This window comes from Ursus americanus, chromosome 1 (assembly GCF_024610735.1).
Source record: "Ursus americanus isolate L20-20 chromosome 1, mUrsAme1.1.p, whole genome shotgun sequence".
Lineage (NCBI taxonomy): Eukaryota > Metazoa > Chordata > Mammalia > Carnivora > Ursidae > Ursus > Ursus americanus.
The window spans coordinates 74,552,486-74,576,072 of record NC_142127.1 but is presented as its reverse complement, the minus strand read 5'-3'; the positions used below and the strand labels follow the sequence as shown (position 1 = coordinate 74,576,072).

The 23,587-nt window shown below is 34.2% G+C and overlaps 1 protein-coding gene across 13 annotated transcripts in view; it reads left to right on the top strand.

Moving 5' to 3' along the window:
- Positions 1 to 23,587, top strand: part of HYCC2 (hyccin PI4KA lipid kinase complex subunit 2) — an 83,993-nt gene that overhangs the window by 20,207 nt on the left and 40,199 nt on the right. For 11 of the 13 annotated variants that reach the window (XM_045806461.2, XM_087862493.1, XM_087862490.1 and 8 more), the window contains 4 exons: positions 4,433 to 4,532; positions 15,108 to 15,185; positions 15,903 to 16,004; positions 21,034 to 21,213. In XM_045806461.2, coding sequence (XP_045662417.1) covers positions 15,135 to 15,185; positions 15,903 to 16,004; positions 21,034 to 21,213 — 333 coding nt within the window. In that variant the 5' untranslated portion in view covers positions 4,433 to 4,532; positions 15,108 to 15,134. Of the gene's footprint in view, positions 1 to 1,299; positions 1,816 to 4,432; positions 4,533 to 15,107; positions 15,186 to 15,902; positions 16,005 to 16,733; positions 16,790 to 21,033; positions 21,214 to 23,587 lie in introns of those variants that run through there. The other 2 variants (XM_087862498.1, XM_045806469.2) reach the window with 2 other exon arrangements.

The following is a 23,587-nucleotide window of genomic DNA, read 5'->3' as shown; positions in this document are numbered from 1 at the left end:
TTTCTTCTCCTGCTGGATTTAGGCTTTATTTGCTGTTCTTTCTCCAGCTCCTGTAGGTGTAAGTTTAGGTTGTGTATTTGAGACCTTGTTTCTTGAGAAATGTTTGTATTGTATTGCTATATACTTCCCTCTTAGGGCTGCCTTTGCTGCATCCAAAGGTTTTGAACAGTTGTGTTTTCATTTCATTTACTTCCATGATTTTTAAAAATTCTTTAACTTTCTGGTTGACCCATTCATTCTTTAATAGGATGCTCTTTAACCTCCCCTGTATTTCAGTTCTTTCCAAATTTCCTCTTGTGATCGAGTTCAAGTTTCAAAGCACTGTTGTCTGAAAATATGCGGGGAATGATCCCATTCCTTTTATACTGATAGAGACCTGATTTGTGACCCAATATGTTATCTATTCTGGAGAATGTTCCATGTGCGCTTGAGAAGAATCTGTACTCTGTTGCTTTTTGATGGAATGCTCTGAATGTATCTATGAAGTCCATCTGGTCCAGTGTGTCATTCAAAGCCCTTGTTTCCTGGTTGATCTTTCGCTTAGATGATCTGTCTGTTGCAATGAGGGGAATGTTAAAGTCCCCTACTATTATTGTATTATTATCAATGTGTTTCTTTAATTTTGTTGGTAATTGATTTATATGATCGGCTGCTCCCATGTTAAAGGCATAAATATTTACAATTGTTGGATCTTCTTGTTGAATAAGTCAGTTAATTATGATATAGTGTCGTTCCTCATCTCTTATTACAGTCTTTTTTTTTTTTTTAAAGATTTTATTTATTTATTTGACAGAGAGAGAGAGAGAGACAGGCAGCGAGAGAGGGAACACAAGCAGGGGGAGTGGGAGAGGAAGAAGCAGGCTCCCAGCAGAGGAGCCTGATGTGGGGCTCAATCCCAGAATGCCGGGATCACGCCCTGAGCTGAAGGCAGACGCTTAACGACTGAGCCACCCAGGCACCCCCCCCCTTTTTTTTTTGATGGAGAGAGAGATAGCCAGCGAGAGAGGGAACACAAGCAGGGGGAGTGGGAGAGGAAGAAGCAGGCTCCCAGCAGAGGAGCCTGATGCGGGGCTCGACCCCAGAACGCCGGGATCACACCCTGAGCCAAAGGCAGATGCTTAATGACTGAGCTACCCAGGCGCCCCTCTTATTATAGTCTTTGGTTTAGTCTAATTTGTCTGATGTAAGGATTGCTACCCCAACTTTCTTTATGTTTTTTAGCATGATAAATGGTTTTCCACCCCATCACTTTCAATCTGGAGGTATCTTTGGGTCTAAAATGAGTCTCTTGCAGACAGCATACCCATGGGTCTTGCTTTTTTTTATCCAATCTGATGCCCTATGTCTTTTGACTGGGGCATTTAGCCTATTTACATTTAGAGTTACCATTGAAAGAGGAATTTAGTGCCATTCTACTGCTTTTGAAGTCACCATTTCTGTATATTGTTTCTGTTCCCTCTAGTCTACGTTACTTTTGGGCTCTCTCTTCATTTAAAGGATCCCCTTTAATATTTCTTTCAGGGCTGATTTAGTGATCACGAATTCTTTTAGTTTCTGTTTGTCCTGTTTTCTCTCCTTCTATTTTTTTTTTTTAAAGGTTTTATTTATTTATTCATTCGACAGAGATAGAGACAGCCAGCGAGAGAGGGAACACAAGCAGGGGGAGTGGGAGAGGAAGAAGCAGGCTCACAGCAGAGGAGCCTGATGTGGGGCTAGATCCCACAACGCCGGGATCACGCCCTGAGCCGAAGGCAGACGCCCAACCACTGTGCCACCCAGGCGCCCCTTCTCCTTCTATTTTGAATGTCAGCCTTGGTGGGTAAAGTATTCTTGGCTGCATATTTTTCTCATTAGGACCCCTCCACCTAAATTTTTAAAGGATGTTTTTGCTGAATAGTTAGAGGATATTTACTGTATTCTAGATTGGTAGTTATTTTCTTTTGTCCTTGTAACTGTTATTCTTTTATGTCCTGGCTTCTTTTGTTTCTGTTGAGAAATTTGCTGTCAGTCTTACTGTTTCTTTGAAGGTGAACTAAATTTTTTCTTTGAATTTTCTCTTCCTCCACTTCTTCCTTTCATAGTTTGATTATGATATCGTAGGTATGGTTTTCTTTGAGTGTATTCTTCTTGGAGTTGGCAGAGTATCTTGAATCTCTGAATTGATTTCTTTCATCAGTTTTGTAAAATTCTGTTACTCTCTTTGAATATTGCTTATATCTGTTTCTTCTCTTATCTGGGACCTCAGTTTTGTATATATTAGACAATTTGAGCATGTCTTCAATTCCTCTTAAACCTCTCCTCCAACTTTCCCCCTACCTTCTACTTTTCTTTCTGTCTTCTTTCCTACTTTCTTTCTCCAGCTATAGTTTGGTATTTCTTACTGACTTATTCTTCTCATCTTATCGTCTGCTGTGTCCAGTTTGCTATAAAACCAATATATTGAGTCCTTAATTTCATATATTATGGTTTTAGTTCTAGAATGTACATTTAATTATTTTTATAGATCTTAATTCATCAGTGAAATTCTCCATCTCATCAGTTTTGTCCGTTTTCCCCTCTATTTTCTTTAGTATGTTATTCAGAATTATTTAAAATTGTTGTTCTTGTGCGTGAACTCTGTTATTGGATCATCTGTGGATCTAACTCTATCTAGTTTCTCTTAATTATTGGTCATATATTTGTCACTTAGTGTATTTAGTAATTTTTTATTGTGTGCCAGACCTTATGTATGAAAGAACCATAGAGTCTCCAGACAGCGTTACCTTCCTGACAGGGTTCCCATGTTTTTTTCTGTTGCCCAAATGACTGAGGGGCTTATTTCTTCCAGTTTATCAGGAGTTGAGCTGTGTTAAAGTTTAATAAAAGTCCATTTTCTATCCTTTGCCCTGTTGGCTTTTTTTCCCCCTCTTTTTTAAATTGAGAACCTAGTGAATACCTGTTTCATTAACCCTGAAAGATTGTTGGAGACCCATCTCTTCAGTCATCCCTGTATAGCTTTCAAGACTGCCTGCTTACACTGCTTCAAAATCTGGCAATTGTCTTGGTGGCTCAGAATTCCCAAGGTACAAAAAGAGTTTCCTTGGGGTGCCTGGCTGGCTTCGTTGGTAGAGCATGAGACTCTTGATCCTCGGAGTTGAGTTCAAGCCCCATGGTGGGTGAAGAGATTACTTTAAAATATTAAAAAAAGAGAGAAAGTGAGTTCCCTTGACATCAACTGTCCCTTCCCAAAGTATAACCAGCTCCTGGTGTATCTTTCCAGAGGTATTATGTTAGTCCTTTTCAAGTTTTTTAACCCACTGCAGAACTCAGGAAATGAAAATCTCATGTGATAGTCAGAGCTAAGTCAGCTAAAGAGCTAAAAAGTCAGCTGCTATCGTTGTATTAGGAGGCCCTAACACACCTGTAATTTGAAAAACATCAAGACTTTGCAAATGATAGTGTAACTTAACTCCCAAGAGAATTTTATTGTATTATTTGTATTTTTTTAAATCACATTTTGTTAATGAACATATTTTAAAATGTAATAATTTGGGAAGGTTTTAGATTTTAACGTGATACAGTTTTGAATCAAAGTGGTAGAGCATAATGTGGTCAGCAACTACTTGAAAATAGCTTTTACTTTATGAGGAAAAAAAAGGATTCTCTCTGATCAAAAAGCTTTTAATATGTTTTGTACCCAAATTTTATGTAATAGCATTTTTCTGTGTTCTTTTTAAAAATGATAAAATTTTCAGTTCTGTGAATCTCATCCAAAATGATTTTATAGCCATTGATACTTCTTATTTACGCTTGATGTTATATTGCATATTGAAATTTTAATGATTGTTTGCACATGCATGTATGAGAGTGATATCACTGTAACATGTTCCAAAAGTTGGATTCATAGAATTTTTTTTTTTTCAAAGATTTTATTTATTTATTCGACAGAGATAGAGACAGCCAGCGAGAAAGGGAACACAAGCAGAGGGAGTGGGAGAGGAAGAAGCAGGCTCATAGCGGAGGAGCCTGATGTGGGGCTCAATCCCACAACGCCAGGATCACGCCCTGAGCCGAAGGCAGACGCTTAACCGTGGTGCCACCCAGGCGCCCCGGATTCATAGAATTTTTGACTGAAAAAGACTTAATTTTATAGGTAATTCAAGTGAAGCTCCAGAATATTTAAGTTACCTACTCAAGGTCTTACAGATAATTAATGGGAAATTTGAAACTAAAAGTGAGACTCCTTTTCCCCAAATCTAATATTTTTTAAATTAGGTTTAATGATGGTACACAAGCTTATGGTGGTTATTACAGAAAGTTTTTAAATCCCTAATTATTTTTAAAAATAGATAAATTGTGTTATAAATGTTTTATTAAAGTTCTTTTTATTACATTCTTAAGAATATTATCTCAGTCTCAGTATTTCATAGTTTCTAATTTTTATTTTTTATAGAGCTGGAAAATATTGAAGTCTCAACAAATGAATTCCACACTTGAATTCTGCCGCATTCCAGTGCCACCTCCTCCTTTAGAAAACTGATCTTAGAACAGAGGTAAAATTATGGAATTCAACTTTTTAAAGGATAAATGAGTTTTCCATACAGTTAGACGTGTTAGAATTTTTGGTTACCTTTGCTGGGTAGCTTCTATTTATTTAGCAGTTTTACCTAACAGACTTGAAATAACTGCATCTTAATTATTGCCTTTGAGTTTTACTTTTGAAAGTGTTTCCTTTTTAATAGTTGTGCTTTTTAACCTTGTTGCCCGATCTTTACAGTTATTGAATAATTGAACATAGTCAGCATAATCATATTATGTAACTACACTGAGATTAGTGCTGTCCAATAGAATTTCTGTGATGATGTCCATGTTCTATGTCTGTGCTCTCCAGTATGGGAGACAATAGCTGCATATAGCTACTGAGCACTTGAAATATAGCTAGTGCAACTAAGAATTGAATCTTTAACTTTGTTTTATTTCCATTAATTTAAATTTATATAGCTACATGTAGCTAGTGGCTATCATATTGAATGGTGCAGCTCTAGGTTTTTTCTTAGAGAAGTTGGTATTTATAATAACCACAGGTCTTGAGTGCTGAAATTTCAGAATTATACCTGGATATATTTTCATAGTCGTTGGCCTAGTTTGATAATTTGCGGTAGTAAAACCATTTTTTACTATTTCATATGCTTCCCTGATAATTGTATAGCTTTGTTTATCCAGTAATGTTGGTCTACTAGAAACCTTTGAGAGCAGTTTTCATAATTAGTTTTTCTCACTCATATGTTAACTTGTTTAATCTTAAAAAAAAAAAAAACCTTTGAAAAAATAAAATAAGATGAAAATAGGCAAACCATAAGAGACGCTGAACTCTAGGAGACATACTGAAGTTTGCTGGAGGGGAGGTGGGCGGGGTAAAGGTAATTGGGTGATGGGCATTAAGGAGGGCACTTTATGTAATGAGTACTGGGTGTTATATGCAACTGATGAATCACTAAATTCTACCTTGGTAACTAATAATAGACTATATATTAACTAAATTGAATTTAAGTAAAGAATTTTTACTTTGACATAGGTACTTATATTATCCCCTTTTTATAAATGAGGAATTTGAGGCCATAAATTAATAATATAATTAATAAGTTAACTTCCCTCAGTTACGTAGTTTGTAGGCCATGGAATTGGAATTCAAACTCAGGCAGTCTAGTGCCCATACTCTAACCATTAGGCTGTACTGCCTCTTATAATCTCATTCTCTATAAATTGACAGTTTCAAAAAAAAAAAAAAAAAAAACCACATGCTTACTGTCAGGTAAGACACAATTTCTACCCATGTAGGCAGTGGATGAGTTCTGTGAGTTTGCTTCCTGGCAAGTAGTCATTCACTTCCTTTAGATCATGTTTCAGCAGTTTATTATTTTGCTTGTTATGTTGTATTCAGGGATTGCTAATAAAAGTTGCCATTACCATGGTCACCAAAAAGAGAATTCTTTTCTTTTTTTTTTTTTTAAAGATTTTATTTATTTATTTGACAGAGATAGAGACAGCCAGTGAAAGAGGGAACACAAGCAGGGGGAGTGGGAGAGGAAGAAGCAGGCTCATAGCGGAGAAGCCTGATGTGGGGCTCGATCCCAGAACGCTGGGATCACACCCTGAGCCGAAGGCAGACGCTTAACTGCTGTGCCACCCAGGCCCCCCCTAGAATTATTTTCTATGATATATTTTTTATTTTGTTAAATACTCTGAAAGTGAGGCAGTATGGCCTGAATTGAGCTGCAAGCTGAAATATTGGCTTGAATTTTGCTTTTAAGGTTTTAATTTTTTTTTTTTTTAAGTAATTTCTTGGCCCAACATGGGGCTCGAATTCATGACCCTGAGACTAAGTTGCATGCTCTACTGACTAAGCCAGCCAGGCACCTCTTGATGTTTGCTTTTTTTTTTTTAACGATTTTACTTATTTATTTGACAGTGATAGAGACAGCCAGTGAGAGAGGGAACACAAGCAGTGGGAGTGGTAGAGAAAGAAGTAGGCTCCCAGTGGAGGAGCCTGATGTGGGGCTCGATCCCAGGACTCTGGGATCACACCCTGAGCTGAAGGCAGATGCTTAATGACTGAGCCACCCAGGCATCCCTTGATGTTTGCTTTTAAATATAGTTTTTATATCCCAGGTAATGGATGGGTATAATATGCAGTAGAAAAAACCTTCAGAATTATATATTGTATGGCTAAGTCTTGCAGTACATTTATAACTATGTTCACAGGTACCTCTAGATACTAAGATACTGGGAATAGTTCAGAAATCCATATTTATAAATTTCTCTGTAACCATACTATTCTATTTTCAAATAAAGGTACTAAAATATATTTTTAGGATTTTAGATGTAGTAAGTAACTTATCCTTGTAGAAAACTGAACCCGAGAGAGTTTAAGTGATTTGTCCAAGGTCACATAAGCAGCGTGATTCATTGATTCAACAAATACACATAAGTACCTGCCATAAGTCTGGATACCATTGTATGCTTGTTAGCTTTGAGTACATAGTGAACACTCAAATATGAGTGAAACAGAAATGGACCCTGTTTTCGTGTAACTTGCAATCTGATGGGGAAGGTAGACAATAAGTAATGAGTTCTAAGAAGCAAGGTACAAAATCCAAAACACTAGGAAGGAAATGAACATATTTGTTGGAATGGAAAATACTAGAAAAGGGAGAAAGGGATGGGATGCTGGTTAGATAAAGCGGTCAAGACTGGCCTGCTGAGACTAACAGGACTGGAAGAAGCCAGCTATAACAGTAGTAGGACAGCATTCTAGGCTGGAATAGTCTATACAGAATCCCTGGGGTAAAGGGGTACACGAAGCTAAGGAAAAACAGAAAGGAGCGTATGGCCAGGACATAGGAAGCTGTATGGGGAGTAGTATGAACTATAAGGGGCCAAGGTACATTTTTCAACTGGTGGTTTTAGAATAGGCATTAAATTAAAATCTTGAGTTTTGCCAGTTAAACTGTGTTACCTTGTGTGGGTCATTCAACCTCTTTACACTTTAATTTTCTTGTCTATTATTTGGGAATAACAGAGGCTATATTATAGTATATAGTTTGAGGAAAATTAAGTATATAATATTTGTGGCAAACATTTATAACGGTTACTTTGTGATAAGAATTGTTCTAAGTACACAATAATTGTATGAAATTAGTACTGTGCTGCTGTTATCCTTTTTGAAATGAGAGAAATGAGGCACAGAGGATTTAAGTATAGCTAGGAAGGGGATAAGAGGGCTTAAACATAGCTGTAGTAAGTGACCTTAAACTTAGACAGTCTGGTTCCAGTGTCCATGCTCAAAGTGTGTCCTGGGGATCCTTTGAGTGGGTTTGTGGGGTCAAAACAGTATTTGCTGCCTTCGTTGTCATTCTCTGATAAATACAGAGTGAAGGTTTTCAGCAACCAATTAAATGCAGAATTGTGAGATTTGCAAAATATGTAAAAGAATAAATACTACTTTTCTCACCAAATTTGTTTTTGTTATAGAAAAATAAAATTTCAATTTAAAACATTTATGTAAAAAATGTTATGTTAACATGTAAATGGGCTTATTATTTTTTAAATTAATTAATAGACTTTTTTTTTAAGATTTTATTTATTTATTGAGAGAGAGAACCCAAGTGGGGGGAAGAGGGAGAGGGAGAAGCAGACTTCTACTAAGCAGGGAGCCCAGTGCGGGACTCGGTCCCAGGACCCTGAGATGATGACCTGAGCCGAAGGCAGACGCTTAACCGACTGAGCCACCCAGGCACCCATTAATAGACTTTTTAAATGTAACAGTGAAAGGGGGTTCTAAGACGAAAAGTTGAGAACTGTTGCTCTAAGCCACTAGATTCTGCTGCCTTATTAAATCAGATAAAGTATAGAAAACAGCTGATACAATGTTTATACTCGATAGATTCACTGATAACTCACTTTTTCCTCACTTTTAAGGGTTTTTTTTTTTTCACCTATTAACATTTCTGAAGTCAGGTGCTTTGTAAAGAAGCTGTTCACTTCCAACTATATTTAATTTGGAAAAATAAAATTACTAAGCTTAATCACTTGGAAAATGTAGGCAGAAATCTTAGGTTTTATTATGACCAAAAATAAAACTGTCATTGTTAAAGGTGCTAAATAATTGAGTTCATGAGCCCAACTAAATCAATAGATGTTTGAGTGCCTGTTATGTGCCTCATACTTGAGAATACAGAACTTGTCCCTGTGAAGTACAGATTCTGGTGGGAAAGACAGAAAATAAAAAGTAAACAAATAAGATAATTACAGATTTTGCTAAATGCTATGAAGAAAGTGGACAGAATGGTAGGGGTTGGAAGGAGGAGGAACTTGGGGGAGCCAATTTTAGTATAGTAGGTATAGTATAGGGCTTCTCTGAGGGGGTGATGTTTGAACTGAGTCTAACCCAGACATATAGAGAGAGAGCTGGGAGAGTGTGCCATGTGGCTAGTATAAAGAACAAAGATGTCCAGAAACATAAAGGATGATTTAAAAGTCATATATGATTATATGGATAAGCTTATGTTTTTGTCCTTTAGTTGAACATTTTTTTGTTTTAATAAAGATTTGTTTCTCATTTTCTACTTAAATTTGTTAATAAATTACAGTCTTAAAATTAGTAGTATTATAGAGTTGAAGAAATATGGTGATGTTTGATTATAATTATGAACACCTCTGTCTTTCTGTATTTAAAGGTATTACCTTGCAGTCTTTTTTAAAATTTTTTATTTTAGTTAACATATAATGTGTTATTTGTTTCAGGGGTACAGGTCTGCGATTCATCAGGCAGTCATTTTAAGAATAGTATTGGTAGAAGCTTAAGTGATTTGATACACAAACTTGTGGTTATAGGAGAGATCAGATAGGAATTTAAAGTAAGAAATTTAACCTCAATGTGATACTTTTTTTTTTTTAACTGAAGGATTACTTGGGAAGCTTTTCAAAATACATATTCCAGGCCCTATATCAAATAGGGATTCCGATACAGGATATATTAGATTAAAAAGATTTGTGTTTCTTTTTGAAAATAATATTTGGGTTTCTTTTTCCTTTTAAAAGCACTTGTTCTTTGTAGAGAATTGGAAAAAAAATATTAATTGTAGTTACTTTTCCTTGCCTTTTTCTATACAATAGTAGCATGCATTTAAAAAAATCTTCTGATCCATTGTAGTTAGCAAAAAGAGAACTTACTAGTTTATAAATTTTTCCTAAAACATATAAATTTTGATTTAAATCATTTTCAGTATTTTAAATATTTGTGTTAAAAACTTGTTCATTTTGATTTTAAAGTGTTTATTTTGTGTACCAATAGCTAGTGAGAAAACATAATGGAAAAGAATCACAGTGGCAACAAAAATAGAAACTATACAGAAATTAACTTAATTGAAGGAATCAGCTCGATTGAAGTGTGTTGTTGTATATGAAGAAAAAAATAAAATTTATACTAAGACATATAGAAGAGAATTTTTAATAAAGAGCAGTGCTATGCTTCTGTATGGGGTAACTCAATGTTGTGAAGATGTCATTTGGAATTCATCTGTAAATTTAATTCCCATGAAGATGGAATGTAGGAAAGAAACTTATCAGTGTAATGCTAATATTCATTTGGAAGAATGAAGCAGGAAATAATAATGAAACATGTTCTTAGAAAAAGAATGTGAATGCTATATATATATATATGCATGTATATGTGAATGATAGGACTTGTAGTATTTTTTACTAAGTCACAGTAATTAAAACATAGTCCCAGCACAAAATTAATGGGAAGAGTAGCTCAGAAATAGTTTCAAATGTATGTTAAGACTTTTAGTATATGATAAAAATAGCATTTCAAGTTACTGAGGAAAAAAATGGACATAAAATGTATTAGAACAATTGAGAACTATTGGGAGAAAAACCTTGTTAGATCTTTTTTTTTTTTTTTTTTAAGATTTTATTTATTTATTTGACAGAGAGACAGCGAGAGAGGGAGCCCAAGCAGAGGGAATGGGAGAGGGAGAATCTGCTGAGCAGGGAGCCCGATGTGGGGTTCAATTCCAGGACCCTGGGATCACAACCCGAGCTGAAAGCAGACGCTTAAGCAACCCGAGCCACCCAGGCGCCCCATCATTGTTAGATCTTAATCTTATATCACATTCTGAAGTAACTTCCAGATTGTTTAAAGAGTAAACTATAAATGTGGTTTTTAATTTTAGAAGATTCACGCCTAATTAAATAAGCAGAGTGGTTTTTAAAATACTAAAAAACATATTCTGATACCTTTTTGCCATGTCTCTTTCAAGTACATCACAGCATTTTGTGTATTAAATCTTTAATGTTTTGGCAATAGGTACTCACTTGAATGTTCTTAATACTATTTTCATTATCCTTGTCTTAAAAGTCATGTATATCATATTAATAAACATAGGAAAATTAAAGGTTTTATGTTTAGATTTATTTAAATTAGATATTTTTATGCTGAGGTATTAGCTTTATAAGTAGAGCAGTGAGAAATTATTCTGTATATATGACAATCATATGCTTTGAAAATATATGATGGATTATGGTTTTGAGAGTTTATTTATATTTAGATATGCTATCAATAATATTTCTATCTTGTGACCTTAAAATTTCAAATCCAATATTTAGAATTTATACTATAGAAAAGAACAACAGAAATGTATAACTGTGTATAAAGATGTTCATTGCTGCATTTTTTTGTAATATAGAAAATTGAAAATCTGTGTCTTGGTAATTTATTAAACAAATAAGTTTTTGTATTAATTATACTATAGCTGTTAAAAGGAGATAGCTCTATAGGTCTTTCATATTTTTAGCAATTGAAAAAAGCATGTTGAAGAATACTATATATGATGAACACATGACTATATTTAAACTGTATACACACATATATGAACATGCATATACGTAACTATATATCTGGAAGGAAAATACATACCAGGGGCGCCTGGGTGGCACAGCGGTTAAGTGTCTGCCTTCAGCTCAGGGCGTGATCCCGGCGTTATGGGATCGAGCCCCACATGAGGCTCCTCTGCTATAAGCCTGCTTCTTCCTCTCCCACTCCCCCTGCTTGTGTTCCCTCTCTCGCTGGCTGTCTCTATCTCTGTCAAATAAATAAATAAAATCTTTAAAAAAAAAAAAGAAAATACATACCAAATGGTTGATTCTGTTTAATCTTCGTGGGTGTGGTAAGTAGTTGGACTAAGTTCCTTTTGTTTTAAAATAGGTATATATTTATAATATTTTAACATTTAAAAATAGAATATCAACCACTAATTCATATTTGTAGCTAAATACATTTGTAAAATTATAGAGATAACAGTTGATATACAGACAAGAAATAGCTTTTTAACTGTCCATTAAATAAAAAATAAAAAATCAGTTGAAATCCAGTGATCAAGATACAGGAGTTTATTTTTAAAGTTCCGTTTTATTTATTGGAAATAAGTCCTTTCTGTCACCACTACAATGAAATTATGCTTTTCTTCCTTACATGATAATAAATTTATCAGAAGTATTTGCCTCCTTTTCTGGAGCACTTTTCAAAGAGTATGTAAAATTCTATTTTTCCTCTTAATCTTGTGGTCCACTGAGCTCATTAGAAATAATGAGGTGATAGAAGAGACGTTATAAATTATGTTAACAAAACAACCGCTTTTGTTCATACCTTCATGAGAGACTTGAGAGGAATAGAGATGTTAGAGGGAGATCAAGATATTAGAACTTATCCCTAAAAAAATTATTTCCTGAGAAACTAATGTAGGTTTTGCTTTACTATACTATATTTGAAGCTTAATAAAAATGTAACCTAGCTTTCTTATTTTCCAGGTACTTTGTAAGTAAAAAACATTTTTATTGTCAGTAGCTGTTCAGGTGTTTTAATTTCCATAGACTGGGTAGGCAAGCCTGGAAGGTTTTTAGTCTTCATACTATTGGGAAATTTGTAGCTAGCTCTGAAAAGGGATACCAGTCCTTTCTCTACATTGTAGCCAGGTGAGCTTTTCAAACCTTGAATCTTACTGCTCATCTGTTTAAAATCCTTACTCCTTTCCACACTTAAATGCAGACTACAAATTCCCATTTATACGACTTGGGCCATGCCTACCTTTCTACCCTCAACTCTTGTCCCTTGCTTTCTGTGTGCCTGGTCACTTGGATCTTCTCTCAGATTCTATAACTTCCTATGTTTTCTTCTTGTGACAGGGCCTGTATACAGGCCATTCCCTCTTTCTAGAATGTTCTTTTCCCAATTCCTTAATTCTGTTGATCTTTGTTACCTCAACTTACCTTAGAGAAGTCTTTTTTGATTTCTTCATCAATATTAGGTTCCTTTTATTACACTTTTGTGTGTCTTTTCTTACTATTCCTCATCTCTTTGCAGAAATGTGTTTAGTCTCCTGCACTAGATAAATGATCTGTTATATAGTGAAACTACATCTGGTTTTATTTATCATTGTATTTCCAGCTGTTAGCATAATGGCTGTTAGAGGTGGTGTTTAAAAAATATTTATGGAATGAATCAATGAATTTCTCACTGAATCTTGCCTTTGCTTTTTAATCCGTTACCTCCTTGAGTTCTGAGAAATATTCAGAGGCAGCTACCTTAGGATATTTAGACAATTGTTCATAAAATTTTTTTTATTGGGGTATAATTTGCATAGAGTAAGAGGCACATTAATCATAGTTACATCATGGAATACATTTTTAGGTGAAGACTAGGTTTCAAAAAGTATTTAGTACCAACCACTTAATTGGTATAAAAGAAAAGAATTCTGACATTGATTTGAACAATCATTACAGTAAATGTAGGAACCATACAAAATGACTTCTTTGAAGGGCATTATCATTGGGTGTATGCTTGTGCTCTGTTTTGTGAAGTTATTTTTAAGAGTCTCATTTCTTCAGCAAGAGTTTAGAACTTGGGTGCCCATGTCTATTAATAAGGCTTTAGTTGATTTGAACTCACCGAAATTGTTTGCAAAATTGAGTATGTATAGGTATGGCATTTTTCTTTTTATGTAATGTTCATTAATCCTTTTTTTCTTAAAGTTTATAATGGAACATTTCAAACTTATAACAAAGTGATGATAATAGTGTAATGAAACTTGTGTACCGGTTATTCAGCTTGAACGGTTATCAATTCATGGCCAATCGTATTTCATCTGTCTCTAATTCATTTTCCTTGTTTGGTTCTCCCTGCCCTGCCCTGATTATTTTAAGGCAAATCCTACACATTATTTCACCAGTAAATATGTCCATATGTAACTCTGAGAGACAAGCGGTATTGAAAAACAAAAATAAAACACACCTAACTATAACACCATTATCAAATATAAAAACAGCCTAATAATTCCTTAATTTAATATCATCAAATAACCAGTCACGTTCAGCTCTTTCCAGTTGTGTCATGTTCTTTTTGTTTGAATCAGAGTCCAAAAGAGATTCATATTTGGCTATTGATTTTTTTAATCTCTTTTAATCTTTAGGTTTCCCTACTATCTCTTTTTTCTCTTGCAATTTATTTTGACTAAATTCATCAGTCTATCTTAACAGCATTTGCTACTTGAAAATAAGGGCCATGTCTTACTCCTCTTGTAGTCCTTCCTTATGTAGTACTTGGTGTAGTGCATTATATAGAGACATTAAAGAATCCTTTTGGAATTGAAGGGGAGAATTAGAAAATCTGATTCCTTTTATTTTGGTAGAAATTTAGTGTGAAATTTGACATATTCTTAGGAAATATTATCTTTTTAATAAAGAAACTTTTATTTTACTTGCTTTGAAGATGTTTCCTTCCCCCTCAAAGAAGTTCTTTATTTCTTCTAGTTCTTACCTTTTGAGCCTTTAAATCTAATTAAAAACCAAGGCCTTTTAATTGTACTTCCTCACTTTAAAAATAATACATGCTTATTTTTATTTTTTCTATAATTCAAAGTTACATAATTAGAATATCCTCAATATTCCTTCTCTCAGAGGTAGACACTCTAGTTCAGTATATATGTGCTTCCAGGCTTTTTTCACATTTTATATAGTTTTTTAATGGAATTATAGTTTACATAATTGTACAAGTTGCTTTTTCTACTTGGACATCTTTCCATTATAGAAAACATAAATCTACCTTCTTCAAAGGCCTTATTTGAATAGTACATACACATTTATAGTCAGTTTGCTGAATATGTGACCCTTGATTTCTAGCTTTTCTTTCTTTGAAATTTATAACCTGTCACATGGTTTGTTCTCTGATATGTAACTTATTCCAGTTGTATATTTGGTAAAAGCTCTAAGTGTAGACGTCATTTTCCTTGGGTAATGTGCAGTTTGATTTCACTAAACTTGTTTTTGCTGCTTTGAAATATAATTGTTGAGGAAAATATTAAAGTATTAGGGAAACAGTTTTTAAACGTACCACTAAAAATAGAATTTATTTCCTAAATATAAATTTGTTTTAATTGAGCTCTAGTCTAAAAATAAGGCTTCTTATCTGAAATATATACTAAGTTAGTTTCTTTGTGAAAAGTGCATATTGTTTACCTTTAGCAGTTTCTTTATATAATGCTATCCTCAAGTTCAGTGCTTTTTTCTTTCAGAGATAAAAGAGGAATAGAGGGTAGAAGATGCTGGGATCTGAACGTGCTGTTGTGGAAGAATGGTTATCAGAATTCAAGGTAAATTGGATTGGGGATAAGAATGTGTCATATGATTCTATATGTCAGTAATTCAAACAGTGACTGTTCTATGGAGAAACTGAAACAAATGTTATGATATGAAGTGGAAATGGCAGAATATGAAATAATGTGTTTCTATACTTGTAACTCTTTAAAAAGGCGCTAAGGTGAATAATAACCAGAAAGTAATACGTAAAAATGAAAGTAGTTGTTAGGATTGATGAGGGGATGTATGAATTTTTAAATACATTCAATAAAAGGGGAAGCTTCCAAGCTTTAATAAGGCACAGACATAGGATTTGTGTCTTATATTTTTATTTCCTATAATTAAAAATCACCCATTGATTTGATTTAAAACTATATAATTTCTGAATACTATTGAAATAAATGTTATATAAACATAAAATGCAAGAATTAAAATATATCCTGTACTTATTTTTTTTTAGAGTAGATTAGTTTAAGGTGACCTTTTTCAGCAAATCTTGGTATAATGTGTGATTTCTAATCATTTTTCATGGTTGAGTAGTTTGAAGAACTGTATACTATAACATTCTAACTTAATTTGTTTTATTAACTGTCATGATTATTTCTTGTATTATTCTTACTTTTCTTAGTTGACTCTATCATAAATCTTTTCAAGAGGAACTCAGGTAAAATAAATTTCCTGACTTCCCAAATATTAAGTTTGCTTTTGATTTCCTTGGATGTTTCTTTTAGGCATTACCTGACACTCAGATCACCAATTATGCAGCAACTTTACACCGGAAAAAAACACTGGTACCAGCCCTCTATAAAGTTATTCAAGACTCGAATAATGAGGTAGGAAAGTTTATAAGAAAAATAATTTCAACATAGTAAGATGAAATATGTGTACTAAAACACATATGTAAGTTTTGTAGTTTTCCCTTCTCTTTTTAAAAATCCTTCTTGTGGGACTGGAAAACTTTCTTTCTGCTGTGTTTCATTCTGGTAGTTGCTTTGGCTTTCCCTTTGCCCTCCCTCTTATTATTTTAAATGTTTTGACCAGATTTGTTTCTGTTCAGGACTGTATTGTTTTGATTCTTGATTTGAGTGACCATCATCTCAATAGATTACTTTTTTAATTTGAAACTTTTCTCTGCTTCTTGTTGGAATGTTTTCTTTTCTGGAATCCAAATTTTAGCCATACACTGATTTCAGATTTTTAAAATTTTAAGTATTACTTGCAGTTACTCTATTGACGATACGGAACTGTGTATATTACTCTAATCATTGTACGCAAAGTGGTGACATGAAATGATGCTGCTCACAAATTTAGCTTGAAAAAAGCACTATTTAGCATAAGTAGTCAAGATCAATAAACTTAGAAAAAGAGTTTCCTGTTATTCAGCTTTGCGATAGAAGGGGGAAAATGCAGCTATTTTATCTATATGTTAATTTATGCAAAATACACACATTATCTTTCCATTAACACAATAGTATGACATATAGTTATCACCACTGGATTCGTGTATGCTTTAAAATGAAAATGAAAGGAACACACAGGAAAGTAGCTTCTTATCTTCCCAGATACAGCCTCCAAGAGTGCCTCTGCTGTGTACTGGAGTGAGTTTGAAGAAGTTCAGGTAATCCTCTCCTAACCAGCAGCTTAATTTAAAGTGCATCTTAATTTTTGTCCTATCACTAAAAACTTGCTTATTGACATCTTTCTTTCCTGTCTCCTAAACTTGGATTGCCTCTCAGTTAGGCATGCATCTGTTGCTATTTGTAGCAGCAATTGCAGGATTCATTTGCTTCTTTTTCTCTTGCTGTGTATTTATGAATGTTTTATAACTTTAGGGGTGTGTGTGTGTGTGTGTGTGTATATATATATATATATATATATATATATACACATATCCATTTTGGTTAGGAGTTTTCAAAATTCTGTTTGAATAATGAATGTGTGTATTTCTTACCCCGTGTTTTGCACTGTCTTAACATTTAAGCTTTGCTTATTAAAATTTGTTTTATGCTTTCTCTTTAGATTGTAAGCTCCTCACGGGCAGTGATCATATATTCTGTATTTGTTACTTCCCTAGAATATGTCTTGTCATGTACATGATGAACATTCAATAAATATTAAGAAGAATAGTAAGACAGAAAATCACATTCTGAAATGTTATCGTTTTCATTAGGACTCACAAGTATATAAAAGGATTGGTTTCCTTTTTTCCTTTATACTTTCAAAGCTATGACATTTTAAAAAGTTATTCACATTACTTTATACTGTAATACTTCATAATGTTCATGTGTACCTTGTCATGCCTAGAACTGGCAAAAATTATAGCTTGAGAGATTCAAGCTCAGCAGCAGTCACTGTAATCATCCAGTTGTCAGAGCAGATCTGTCTTTCCATCTTTTCTCTTGTCAGGTCATAAAGTTCTAACCATGTGGTCATATTTCAGAAAAGCAGAATGTTTAGCTCTACAGTATCTCAGGCTAATTCTGGACTTCGGTCCTAGAAGGAAGCCCCTTTCAGTCCTGATTTTGTTATATTCTGAAACACAACTGTTTTATTTAGTCAACAGGACATTTTTCAGAAAATTGTCACATGCCATATACAATATTAATTGAAACTTAGGACAGTCTTACGAACAGTTTTGCTTTAAAGACCTTAAAAGTTCTTCAGAAAGTGTATTTCCTACTTTGGTATTACATATCATGGCCAACCTGTACTGCAGCTGAAGCTTTAATCTCTAGAGCAACATATTGCTTAATTTTTCTCCTTTTTGTTCCAGATCCTTTGGACACTCTAGCAGTTCTATTTCAAGGAACTCTCCATCTAGTCTATTAATCCTATCACTTTTTCATGATTTGGTTGCCTTTCTTTCTTCCCTCACATACCTCACTTCTGTCTTCACCCAGCTAAATTTTCATAGTACATCATAGTCTCTTTCCTTGCAAACATTCTTAGCTCCTTTGCTTCTCATTCCGTTAGTTCTTATTCTTCGGGAAAATCTCTACACTGGATAAAACCCAGCCGTTCATCTTCATGCTTATACCTGAGCAGCTGAACATACTTGGAGAAATCAGCTGCAACAACAATTTTGTTGACTTTCTCTGCTTTATCTCTTACTTATTTTTTGAGAGAGAGAGAGAGAGAGAGAATCAGAAGCAGACTCCAGCTCAGCAGAGAGCCCACCGCGGGGCAGATACGGGGCCCATGACCTGAGCTGAAATCAAGACTCAGATGCTTAACCGTCTGAGCCACCCAGGCACCCCTAGTCCTGCATTTAAAGTGCAGAAAGTCAGGGGTGCCTGGGTGGCTCAGTCAGTTAAGTGTCCCAACTCTTGATTTTGGTTAAAGTCATTATCTCAGGGTCCTGGGATCAAATCCCATATTGGGCTCCATGCTCAGCGGTGAGCCTGCTTGAGGATTCTCTCTTTCCATTTCCCTCTCTCTAAAATAAATCTTTTTTTAAAAAAATGCAGAACTAAAAATCTCAGTCACATAGTACTGTCTTTCAGTCTTGCTTTACTTTCCTGGTGCACTGTCCCCACTGTGGATTTTACACATTCCCTTTCCTCATTAGTCTTACCCTCCTTTCCCTCATCTTCAGCTTGCTTTCTATGTCATTAAAAAAGAAGAAGGTAATTGGGATCTCTCTTATTTTCCCATTCATATCTACCACTTACCAGCTTCTCCACCTACATTCTCCTGCCTCTTCTGTTGTGGTAGATGAAGTGTCCCAGGTTGTAGCAAAGGCTGTCTTCCACTTAGGCCTGGATCACATCTTCTCTAGCCACCTCAAAGATTGTTCCTGCAATTATACCTTCTCTTTCCTTTATCATTGATTTCTGACCAAAAGTTATTGGATTACCAACTACTCCTCCTCCCCCTTTAAAAAAAAAAAAAGCAGAGTAAAAATTTTGGCAGCCCTGTATTTCTTTGCTATGCCTAATTAAAATGTAGTCTCATACATGCCACTCTAGTTCTTGGTACTGAGGAAGGGAACTTAAGGTCTTTATGACAGAACCAAATTGTAATTGGGGCACTTGGCTGACTCAGTCGGTAGGGTGTGTGACTCTTGATCTTGGGGTCATGAGTTTGAGCCCCACATGTGGTGTAGAGTTTACTTAAAATAAAAACTAACAAAAAAGAAAGAAAGAAACAAATTGTAATTGTACCATGGCCAGTAAATTTTAGAGACAGCAATTTTGGCGTTTCACTAAAGAGAAAAATAGATTTGAAATACAGATATATATTTTTAATAAATGCATTTATGAGAGCAGTAATGTTTAATTCCCCAAAAGAGCTGACTGTTTTGGTCAGTACTTTAAAAGATGCCAGCAGTTGACTATTTTCAGAAGTTTATTACTTCATTATTGACACTGTGTAATATACTAATTGTAATTAAACAATCCTCACCTCCTACCCTCCACCTTCATTCTAGTATAAGAAACGTGGTATAGTGGGAGCATCAACTTGGTGTCAGAAGACCTGGATTTTAAGTGTCTTCTTCCACTGCTTCTGTGACTTTGGGCAAATTGTCTGACTGGTCTAGATTTCTGTGTAAGGGGAAAATTGGAATTTTTTTAAAGATTTTAAATATTATTGGGGTGCCTGGCTGGCTCAGTTGGAAGAACATGTGACTCTTGATGGGGCTGTAAGTTCAAGTCCTACGTTGGGTGTAGGGATTACTTAAAAATAAAAAAAGCTTAAAAAATGCTATTGTAGTTATTTCAAATAAAGGTCTTAGTAGTTACTAGACACTAGGGTGTGTGTATGTGTAAATCTTTTTTTTTTTTTAGCTTTCCTTAAGAGCTAAGCTTAACTCATCTAAATATATTAACTGTATGATTAACATTGGATTTGTTGACTTTTAATTTACAATTGTGAAAGTAGTGACTTTTTCTAGAACGTTAGATTATTACAGACATATATAACTACATTCAAGCAGATTTCCAAATGTATATGCATTATTTAATCATTCAGAATAGAGGTAAGCATATAAATACTGAATGATTCATTTTTTTAAAAGCTAGTTTTAAATTTTAAACATTATTTTATAGTTTCCTGTCAGTGTTTTATTTGCATTTTAAAATCATACCCAGTTTTGTGTAGACTGCAGTTATTTCAACAAAAACATTCTAGATTTGCAGTACATGATTAGGAAAAAGGGAGAGGTTTATTTAAACTGCTCATTTTCAGTTTTCAAGGTGATGAAGATCCTCATAAGTCATATTGTGGGATATCATATGAAAAATTAAATACTGAAAAAGCTATTTCTGTATATTTGCCTCCTTTTCAAAAATCTTTCAAATAAATGTAATTAGAATTTAAGTCAGTCTTAAAACATTAAAGTAATCCATTTGTTTTACTTGTATGTATTTAAAATATTAGCTAGCATTTTGGATGTCCAAATATTATATATTGCAAAATCCCTTTCTCGATTTTATTTAAATCATAGTCTAAGTTGAGATTTAAAGGTTATTTCCAACAAGAGCGTTTGAAGTTATTTTCTTCCAATATGGAATATCCTCCAAATGGAGGATAGTAAGAGCTAGTAATAATAGAAAAGGAAACTTACTAAATACAAATGTAGTCCATTGGTTAAAGAATTATCTAATAAATTTAATGATACAGTGTATTGAAAAATATGTTGATATCATATGAGTACAAAATTCTTATAGTTAGTAAATTGGTCAGTTTAATATGTAGGCTGTACATAGAGATTAACGTTTGGGTCACATTTATTAAAAAATGCAAAAATTAATATCGAGAAAATATTTTTAAAAATATTATAAAAGTGTATATACATTAAAAAAAAAACACAGTGACAGCCAAAAGAATGGAAATAGCTAATGCACTTTATTTTCCTTTTAGCTTCTGGAGCCTGTCTGCCACCAGCTGTTTGAGCTCTATCGTAGCTCTGAAGTTCGACTTAAGAGGTTCACACTGCAGTTCTTGCCAGAATTGATGTGGGTTTATTTACGGCTTACAGTTAGCCGAGACAGACAGAGTAATGGTTGTATTGAAGCTCTTCTGTTAGGAATTTATAATTTGGTAAGTTGAAAATGATAGTTTGGGAAATTTTTAAGTATCTTTTATTTAAAGTCTTCTGAGGTAATACTTAATACTTAGGGGCACCTGGGTGGCTCAGTCGGTTGAGCATCTGACTCTTGATTTTGGCTCAGGTCATCTCAGGGTCATGACGTCAAGCCCCACGTCAGGCTCCACACTTAGTATGGAGCCTGCTTAGGATTCTCTCCCTCTCTCTTCCCCCTAACTCATATACATGCACTCTCTGTCTCTCTTAAAACAACAGCAACAACAAAAGAATAGTCATAAAAAAATAAATTGAAACTGGGGCGCCTGGGTGGCGCAGTCGTTAAGCGTCTGCCTTTGGCTCAGGGCGTGATCCCAGCATTCTGGGATCGAGCCCCACATAAGGCTCTTCCGCTGGAAGCCTGCTTTTTCCTCTCCCACTCCCTCTGCTTGTGTTCCCTCTCTCGCTGGCTGTCTCTGTCAAATAAATAAATAAAATCTTTAAAAAAAAATAAATTGAAAGGTCTACTGAATAATTTATTTAAATTAATATAATTGAGTATATAGAGAGGCTTAATAAGTAATTACTGATAGTGGCATTTTTTAAAGTAGGTGAAACTATTATTGATAGTATTGTTAATATTTGTGAGTTATCTTTAAGTTACTTTATTTGACCAATGTTTATGAATGCACTGCATTTAAAATTTTTGAAATTATTTTTAATAATCATTTGATAATATATGTTTTTGATACTGTACTGTTTGAAACTTTTTTCTCAGAGATTCTTAGTACCTTAAACATTATTCTGGTTTTTTTCCCCACAGTGTCCAGTTAGAACATTGGTATTGAGATTCCTGCTCTTTGAAGTCTTATGTTCTCTGTATTCAGTACTCATGGTAAACAAGCAGTCCGCATAATAAAATTAAGTTTAATAGTTGAGAGGTACTAAAATACCTCACAAAACTTTTGAATCTCATAGTAAATAAATATTCTTCTGTACCACTGCTCACTCCTCAGTATTACCCCTTAAAAAATCATTAGAAAACATTTCCATCACTGGAATGTATATCTGAAGAAAGTAGTATGGCCTTTGGAATCACTTGGATTTTGTTTAAAACCAGGCCTAGCCATTTGTTGACTGCTTTAAATTTGGGCAAGCTACTTAATACCTTGACTTCAGTTGCCTCATCTGTAAAACAGAAATAAAACATTGTTAGTAGAATTAAAAACAATTAGGAGCATCTGCATGTTGCCTGAGGTGTTTAATGAATGTCATTAGCAGTAGTAGTAGTATCAAAATTAAGAGTGAGTTTTATTTTATATGAAAAACTGGTGTAGGTATAAAATTCTATTACTAACTTGCCTGATTGTTTTTTCTTTTAAACCAGGAAATTTAGGGACACCTGGGTGGCTCAGTTGTTAAGCGTCTACCTTCAGCTCAGGTCATGATCCCGGGGTCCTGGGATCAAGTCCTGTATTGGGCTTCCTGGTCATTAGGAGGCCTGCTTCTCCCTCTCCTATTTCCCCTGCTTGTGTTCCATCTCTCTCCCTCTCTCTCAAATAAATAAATAAATAAAATCTTTTTAAAAAAATAAATAAAGCAGGACATTTGTTTCATATATTACTCTCTCCTCTAGTATTTAGCACAGTCACTTAATAGATATTTGTTGATTTAATAATTGAATTTAGTGTTTTAGATTATGTTGAAAATTAAGCTATCTTTTAATTTAATAAAATTCAGTAGTGGGACAAATGAAGCAAAGTATTTTTATAGCAGAATACTGACAAGTTCTTGACAGTGCTTGTTGGTGCTATGGTTTAATTATTTTTTAGCATCTCAGAAATAGGTACTATGAAGTAAGTGCTCAATTATGTGTCAGAAATGTAACCTCAGGCTTCTTTCTTCTAATTCCCTTTCTATCTGTGTTCTCTCTTCTCTGTGGCTCTCAATTTTTCTTACTGCTCTAGGTTTCTTGCATATATTTATTTCTCTCCCCGCCCCCCCAAAACTTCTCCCTTGCTTCACATAGCCCCAGGGGAAATTTTATATTGCCCTCAGGTTAAACAAATTTCAGAACATCCTTCTTCAGAGATACACACAAATACAAGTAAAAGTTATTTGGTTTAATTTGAAATTTAGTAATAAAAATTTAAGTTTTATTGCCTAACTTAAATTAGGTCCATCCATTTTACTGTAAACTTTTTCTGAGGAGTAATGGTCCAAATGTGGTAGTAACTAGTTTGACTATAAAGTAGTAAAATGACTTCCCTAAGGAGTTTTTAAACCCATTTTCCTGCCAAAATTAGAGGTATCGTCATTGTTCACATGTAATTGGTACTCTCCTGTGACATACTAAACTCAGAAATGAGCCCTATAGGGAAGTTCTTTTGG